The 7,434-nt window shown below is 71.1% G+C and overlaps 3 protein-coding genes across 3 annotated transcripts; 1 reads left to right on the forward strand and 2 right to left on the reverse strand.

Moving 5' to 3' along the window:
• Positions 1-272: 272 nt before the first annotated feature.
• On the reverse strand, positions 273-1,184 carry MNEG_11271 (hypothetical protein; the record flags this gene model as incomplete). The annotated part of the gene is made up of 4 exons (XM_014040256.1): positions 273-283; positions 455-593; positions 773-857; positions 1,090-1,184. 4 exons carry the CDS (start codon positions 1,182-1,184, stop codon positions 273-275), a joined length of 330 nt encoding a protein of 109 aa, XP_013895710.1.
• Positions 1,185-2,390: 1,206 nt separating this feature from the next.
• On the forward strand, positions 2,391-4,375 carry MNEG_11272 (hypothetical protein; the record flags this gene model as incomplete). Its single annotated transcript, XM_014040257.1, has 3 exons — positions 2,391-2,405; positions 3,227-3,672; positions 3,934-4,375. 3 exons carry the CDS (start codon positions 2,391-2,393, stop codon positions 4,373-4,375), a joined length of 903 nt encoding a protein of 300 aa, XP_013895711.1.
• Positions 4,376-4,647: 272 nt separating this feature from the next.
• MNEG_11273 (hypothetical protein) lies at positions 4,648-6,669 on the reverse strand (the record flags this gene model as incomplete). Its single annotated transcript, XM_014040258.1, has 4 exons — positions 4,648-4,851; positions 5,120-5,629; positions 5,958-6,320; positions 6,649-6,669. The coding sequence occupies 4 exons, from the start codon at positions 6,667-6,669 to the stop codon at positions 4,648-4,650; spliced, it is 1,098 nt and encodes a 365-aa protein (XP_013895712.1).
• Positions 6,670-7,434: the final 765 nt, after the last annotated feature.

The raw sequence follows: 7,434 nt of genomic DNA on the forward strand, positions 1-7,434 counted from the left end.
GGGGGGGGGGGCATAGGCGGGGAGAGGTCAGCCGAGTTGGGGGGCGGCCAGGGTCGATCCATGCCCTGTGTGGGATGGCCCCCTTGGGGTAGGCGTGGATCAACGGGATCCGATGAGGCGTGCGCGTGCAGCCGCTTGGATTGGTCGCGCGACCCAGTGAGAACTGGCCAAGCTCGGCTGCCGGCGAGAAGGCCGCGACCATACCGAGACGCGGCCCCCATGGCGGCGCGCCCCCCCTCCCTCCTGCCGCACACGCCGGCCGGGGGCGCCTCTCACCAGCCGCCTGTCCAGGACACCGTTGGCATGAGGCACCCTCTCGGGCATCTAATTAATGACAAACATAACAAGGTTTGATCAGGGAGGGGGGGATTTGTCGCGTGAGAAAAGGCTGGCACGCCGCCTCGGGCCTTTGGCCGTGGGTGCACCGCAAGTGCACCAAATCCGCTGCGCCCACCCACGGCCGCTGGTCGCGCTGCTGCGGCCGCAGCTGCAGCCCCTGCAGCTGCTGCTGCGCCGCCGTCGTCGGTGTCGCTGCTGGACTGCGCGGCGTGCTTCAGCCGCTGCCCCTGCGCCTCCAACCCGACCCATGCCCGCTGGCCGCTTCCGCAGCCTGTGCGCGGTGCCGACACCTGCAATGCCCTGTTGAAGAGGCTGCGGCTGCTGCGCAGTGGAGCCGCCGCTCTCGCACCGCCCGCACCGCATCCGCAGCACCGCTGCGCGGTCTGTACCCGCATGGCAGCTGCGCGGCAGCTGCAGAACAGGCGGCGCGCACCTTGTACAGCGAGCGCTCCCAGACGTTGAGCACGCCGCATCTCATGATGTCTTCCGGCGTCTGCAGCCCGAAGGAGATCTGCTGGCTGCGGGCGGCGCGCGGTGTGGCAGCGATATGGCGCGCGGTTGGGTGTCCGACGGGGGGGGGGGGGAGGGGTACATTGTAGGGAGCCGCGACGAGCATGGGAAGGCGATTGCTGCTGCGCCGACAAGCACGTTGCGAATGCTGCGCGCCAGGGCCTTTGCGCTTGCCCTGCGTGTGTACGGCTGCTTTTGAGCGACCAGGTAGGTGATATGACCACACAGCGTATGGCTCACATCTTTCGGGGCATGTCAGGCTCTGTGAATGGCTCCTTCGTGCACACCAGCGCCGCCTGCTGCTCTATCGCCGGCTGGTGCCATGGCGGCGCCATGACCGCAGCCGCAGCGCCTCCCGCGCCTGCTGCTGCAGCTGCCTTGAATTATTGCTATAATGATAGACTGGATCGAGCCCGCAAGCTTGTGCGGGCGAGCTTTTACTCAGGCTTTCGAGATCAGTTCGCCACCGGCTCTTTCAAGGCTCGCTGCGTAATCTCTACATCAATTTGAGATTGATAACAATTGGAAGCTACATACCTCATGAGGCCGTCACCGCCAAACACGATTTGATCCAGTGTTTCACTTCAAACACAAAGTTTCCTTCTCGCAACAACCCCTTGAGCGCAGCATCATGGCCTCATAGCATAACGCATATTCAAGCCCTTGCGCAGGCAGAGCTGCGCAACATCGGCAGCGCAGCACACCGAGCGGCGCGCAGCGGCAGCACGACACTGGCCCTGGGCATATGGCGGACGCAGTGCCCGTGCGTCGGAGCCTTAGCGTCAGCGCTCGCAAGTTTGGCCCTGCGGCGCTCTTGACGCCGCCCCCGCCGTTTGCAGCCCCAGCCGCAGCTCCGCCGCTCAGCGGCGAGCCGAAGGCACCCGCCAGCACCTCTCTCCTTTCGCCACGGCCCCTCGCAAGCAGCGCTGTCACACCGCAAAGCGGCGGCAGCGGCGTAACCCTGGAGGCCGAAGACTCACCGGCCCCCAGCGCGTTCCAGACACCGTGCAGCGCCAGCGGGGCGCCAGGCACAGACGCACAGACCAAAACGCAACGCGCGCGCCGCGACGCTGTATCAGGCGCACCCGACCTCGCCGCCGTTGGCAGCCTGTTTGACCGAGCCGCCGCTGGCATCGATGACACGGCAGGACCCGTGGCGCCTGCACGTGCCACGCCGGCGCGCGCAGCAGCCGCCGCCGCCACGCCCCCACCCTGCCGCACCGCGGCGGGCCCGCGGAAGAGTGGCCTCGTGCTCTCCGGCAGCCTCCGTACCCCGAGTCTGCAGCCCCAGCCGGCGGGCGGGGACCAACCCGACGGCAGGCCCACTGCCCAGCTACAGCAGCACCAGCACCAGCAGCGGCTCAGCGGGCTGGCGCTATCACCAATACCTCATGCAGGAGGGTCTGTGGCGGTGGAGGGGACGCCCGCGCCGCAGCCGAAGCTGGAGGCGTGGCAGCGGCGCCTGGCCGAGAGGCGGTCCCTCAACAGCGCCAAGCGCGACGAGCGGGAACGGCAAGAACGCGAGCGCGCAATGGCGCAGCATGGCCGCGCAGATGGTGCCGCAAGCGCCAGGGGGTCGGACGCGGGGGGTGGAGGGGGGGCTGACCAGGCATCGTCACCCGCGTCGCAGCGGCACCATCAGGAGCAGCAGCAGTCTCTCAGGGGGTGTCCGTCTGACAGCGGCAGCCCGCTCCCGGCCACACACGCTGCGGCAGCCAGCGCCCCCTCGTGCATCGACTTGTCAGCGCCCCAGGACTGCGCGCCAGCGGACGCTGCGGCGGCGGCCGGGGGTGAGCCACCCAGCCGGGACGCCGCAGCGGGCTTCGGCGGGGCCGGCTTCCCGCCGACTTCCAAGCCTCTGCCTGACATTACAAATCTGCTGGGTGTGCCTGGTGGCGTGGGAGGTGTGCCGGCAAAGCACCAGCAGCAGCAGGTGCCGCTGCCACCGCAGCAGCAGCAGCAGCAGCAGCCGCAGCAGCAGCAAGAGGGAGAGCAGCGGGGGGAGCAGCAGCAGGCGCAGGAGGGGGGCCACGCACCCAAAAGGCGGCGCCTGCTGCGGGACGTCCTGAGCCGGGATCTTGGAGGGCCTGCCGCGCCCGCTGTGCCGGCAGCCAATTCAGCCGGCTGGCGGCAGCGAGAGCAGGAGCACGAGGGTGCTGAATTGCTGCAGCAGGAGCAGCAGCAGGAGCAGCGAGAGCAGCAGCGAGAGCAGCAGCGGGAGCAGCAGCGGGAGCAGCAGGGGGAACAGCAGGGGGAACAGCAGCAGCAACGGGGGCAGCTGCCCAAGCCGCAGCAGCCCTGGCGGCGGCAGCAGCCAAAGCAGCACGACCCTCATCAGCGGTTCAACTTCTGTTCCGATGACGACGGCGATGAACAGGTTGTGGGCGCCAACGAGCTTGGGGACCTCCTGCACCCGGCGCGGTTCAAGCCACCCACACCCACGGCCGCGCCAGGCTCTGCAGCCGCAGCAAGGCGTGAGGGCAGCGCCCCGCGGCGCGGCGCTGTGGCGGCGCGTGATGAGTATGAGGAGATTGAGGAGAGCGACGACGAGGTGGTGGTGACGGGCGTGAGGCAGGCGCCGACCCCCAGCACAGGGCCGGGCCGCGGTGATCATGCGCAGCAGCACCAGCAGCGGCATCAGCAGCGGCAAGCAGGACAGGGGCAGCAGCAGGCGGCTTGGCAGCAGCACGGCGACCAGCCTCATGCGGCATGGCCACCCCAGCAGCAGCAGCAGCAGCAGCAGCAGGAGCAGGACTGCCCCTGGTGGTCCCTGCTGCCCGACTTTGTGCCGGTGGAGGCGCTGGCGGGCGGATGGGACCCAAGGTGGGCAAGCGAGGGATGCCGCCTTGTTTGCATCAACCAAGGCAGCCAGGCTCGTGCCGGCCTTGATAGCAGAAGGAGCATGGCGGCTTGCGACGTTCACGTGCTGATAAAAAAGCTTGGGCCTTGTTTGCAACAGATGTGCGCGCATGCGCGCGCGCACACACTCACACACATCCGCCTGCACACACATAAAGACACGAGAACACCAGGCCCCACCACACATGCCAGAACATGTGCACAATCACCGTCCCATCACCCCAGGAATCAGCAGTGTGTATTCATAGACTACAAAAACCAGTTCCAGGATGCTGGGGCCGGCGGCGCCGCCGCTTCCAATTACGGGCAGCAAGGGGCTGGCGGCGGCGGCTTCACAGCACGCGGCGGCGGCGGCGGCAGCAGCAAGAGGCGCGCCAGCTCTGGCGCCCGTGGCGGCGGCGGCAAAAAGGGCAAGGGCCGCGGCGCCAAGTCCCGCGGGGCCGCGGCCGCCGCCGGCGCGGACGCCGCTGGCGCTGGCCCCGAGGGCGGCGGTTGGCGCTCGCTGCACGACGGCACGCGCGTGTTCATCACGCCGGACGGCCGGCAGCTGCAGGGCCAGGCGGCTTACCTGGCATATAAGGGCGGCGGCTCGGCGCGCAAGGCGGGCGCGGCCAAGGGCGGCAAGGGCGCCTCCAGGTGGCGCCGGGGCGGCGGGCGCGGCAAGTGACGGCGAGCTGCCAGCTGGACGGCTTTCGCTTCGCGGCCACGTTTGATTTTACCATCTGGGCTTCTCTTGGAGTGCTTTCTGAGGCCCCAGCCACAGAATGGTGTTTGGGCCGCTGGTCTAGCTCTGTACCCAATCCGCTCTGCGTCACTGCTGGTCAAAGCATGTCGCTGTCGCTTGTGTTACAATCCAATCCCACTGGCAAAAGCGGGCCGCTCACGCACCCAGATACATCGCTCCAGCGGTGCCACCTACGCAGCCAGCGTATGTAGCCGTCACACCAGCACCGCGCCCGGCCCCGGCGGCGCCTCCTCGAGCGCCGCCGCCATCAGCCGCAGCAGCCGCCGCGCGTCGCGCGGGGCGAGCAGGTCGGCCAGCGAGCCGCCGCCCGGCGGCGCGCGCGCGCCGGCGGCCAGCTCCGCGAGCTCTGCGCTGAGGGGGGCGCTGTAGTGCCCGACGCGCGTGAGGGCGAGCAGCACCTGAGGGAGACGGGGGTCGGGCGGTTGCAAAAGGCAGAGGATGGGGTGGCGATTTCGTTGGGCTGCATGCGCGTCACCAGCCAAGAAGGCAGGCCTGCTGCGCCGCGGGCCTGTCTTCTTGATAACCTCAAGGTTGCGGCGGCGGCTGCGAGAAGGCGCGACCGGCGCCGCGTCGCCCGCCCAGAGCGAAGCGCGTTTGATCGGCGTCGGAATGCCGTTGTATCACCGCCTGCATCCGCCCTTCCAAAAACCCGCGCGCCGTGCCGACCTTGGCCACGCGGGTGAGCAGCTTGGCGGTCGTCCTGTGCCGCGCGATCTGGGCAGCTGTCGAGAAGCTGGCCCCGAGCGACACCACCACCAGCCTCGGGGCGCCGCCGCCGCCGCCCTGGCCCCCGCCTTCGCCCTCCCCGCCGCCGCCCGCCGCCTCCCGCCGCGCGCCACCCAGCAGCCACGCGGCCTTCGCCGCCATCGCTTCCCACGCGCGACCCGCCTTGTGGTGCAGCCGCAGCGCCTCGTGCTCCGGCGCGCCCGGCGGCGGCGCCGCGGCCGCAGATGCAAGGCGGACGACCACCACGCCGCGGCGGCGGCGCTGCTCGCGGCCCCCTCGGTCCAGCAGCAGCAGCGTCTCGTCGCCGGACGGGAGGTCTGCCTCGTCAGCGTCGTCCTCGTCAGCGTCGTCATCGGCGGCCGGGGTTGACACCGAGGCCTCGAGGTCGGGGCAGGACGACGTCAGCGAGGCCAGGGCCTGCTCCAGCTGCAGCCGCAGGGTGCGCGCGTCCTGAGGGGTGCGGACATATTGGGGGGAAGGGGACGGGAGGGGAGGTGGACACACATGCGGAGTGCGCATCAGCGAGGTGTGTGTTGAAGTGTGGGCTTCAGCGGCGTCCAACCGCGCGCCTGCTCGCGCAAGCAGGGGTGCGGCACGCGCACCACGCGCCCCTCGCTGCGAATAGGGGCGGGATGCCTGCTGCGTGCTGCGTCTGCCGGCGACACCAAAGCGGCGCCGCGCCAGCCGGCCACACCCTCTCGCGGCGCCGCTGCCGCCCTCCTGCCGCTCCTCAAAGGCCCCCCCCCCAACCCTTGGTGCCGCCCCACGCGCCCCTCACCACGGCGGACCGGTACTCGTCCGCGCCCGCCTCGCCCCCCGCTGCCACCACCAGCAGCCGCACGCGCGCCGGGTCCTCCCCGCCCGCCGCCGCGTCATCCCCCGGCGCCACCAGCACCCCAAGCCGGTCCTCCGCCGCCAGCCGCAGCAGCCGGCCCGCGAGCGCCTCGCCGCGCGCGACGGCCACCTCGAACGAGTTCCCGAGGTGGACCCGCAGCGACGCGCCGCCGCCGTCGGGGCCGTCGGAGCCGCGGGAGAGGAGGGCGGCGCCGGCGTCGGATTTCCATGATCGGTAGGCGGCGTCGAGGGCGGCGTAGCCCTGCCAGAACTGGAGGGCCGCCACCTGGCGGAGCGCGAGGCCCAGCTGGGAGGGCAAGGCGCGGGCGCAGAAGGTGGAGAGGCGGAAGTTGGAGGGGCGGAAGGCAGCGGGCCGGATGTGATGATAGTCCCATGGAGGTCGCGGCGCGTCGGAGAGTGCTAGGGCCGGCCCTCCGCCGGGCCGCCGGCCTCGTTGCCGCTGCTGCGCGGCCGTCGGACCGAGGAGGGCGGCTGGTGCGCCCCTGCCGCGCGCCAGCCACGCGCGGCCCGGCCCCAGCGGACGCCTGGCGCGCCGACGCCGCCAAAAGCAAATGCTCCTCGACGGAGCCTGGTGGCAGCGCCTATGTCTAAAAAAGGGACGCCCGCAGGCGCACCTGCGCCGGGTCCCCCTCCATCTGCAGCAGCTGCTCCTCAGCTTCCGCCGCAAACCCCTCCGGCACGACTTCCCCCATCAGCACCCCCAACGCCAGCCCCGCCGGCGCCGGGGACAGCGCCAGCTCAGCGGCCAGGCCGACTGAATGGTGCAGCGCGTCCCCCCAGCTGCCGTCCCACTGCAGCCGCCCCGCCGCCGCCGCACCACCGCCGTCACCGCCCGCGTCCCCGTCGCCCCCCGCGCCTTCGCCGCCCTCCGCCGCGGCCCGCGCGGCAACGTAAGGGTAGAACAGCCACCGCAGCAGCCGCGCGCGCGCCCGCGGCCCGTCCGACGCGCCGCCGCGCGCGGCGGACGCGAGCGCCGCGAGCAGGCGCCGCAGCTCGTCTTCCCGGACGTCCCCGCTCAGCAGGCTCGTCGGGCCGCAGCCGGGGTCCCCTATCAGCCTGCCGGCCTCTATCTCTGCCTCCAGCCGCCCCTGCCGCGCCCTCCACGCCTCGAGCGTCGCCGACAGCTGCCCGTGAAGGCGCAGGCACGCGGCGTCGCCCGCTGCGGCGGCGGTGGCGGCGCGGACGAGGCGCGCGAGGAGGGCGGCGCGCACGGGCTCGCGCAGGTGGCAGAGGTAGGGGGGCACGAGGGGCCAGCTGGCGGGGTGGGCGGCCAGGGCGTCAGCATATTGATGGATGACTTTGCCTAGGACCTGGGGTGTCGTGGTTGGGGGCGGGCGGGCGGTTAGAAGGGGGTTTCAGGGCGGCGATCTGGAATGAGGTGAGGGGTGATCTTGAGGCGG

The sequence above is a fragment of the Monoraphidium neglectum genome (genome assembly GCF_000611645.1).
Source record: "Monoraphidium neglectum strain SAG 48.87 unplaced genomic scaffold scaffold02666, whole genome shotgun sequence".
Taxonomy (NCBI): Eukaryota; Viridiplantae; Chlorophyta; class Chlorophyceae; order Sphaeropleales; family Selenastraceae; genus Monoraphidium; species Monoraphidium neglectum.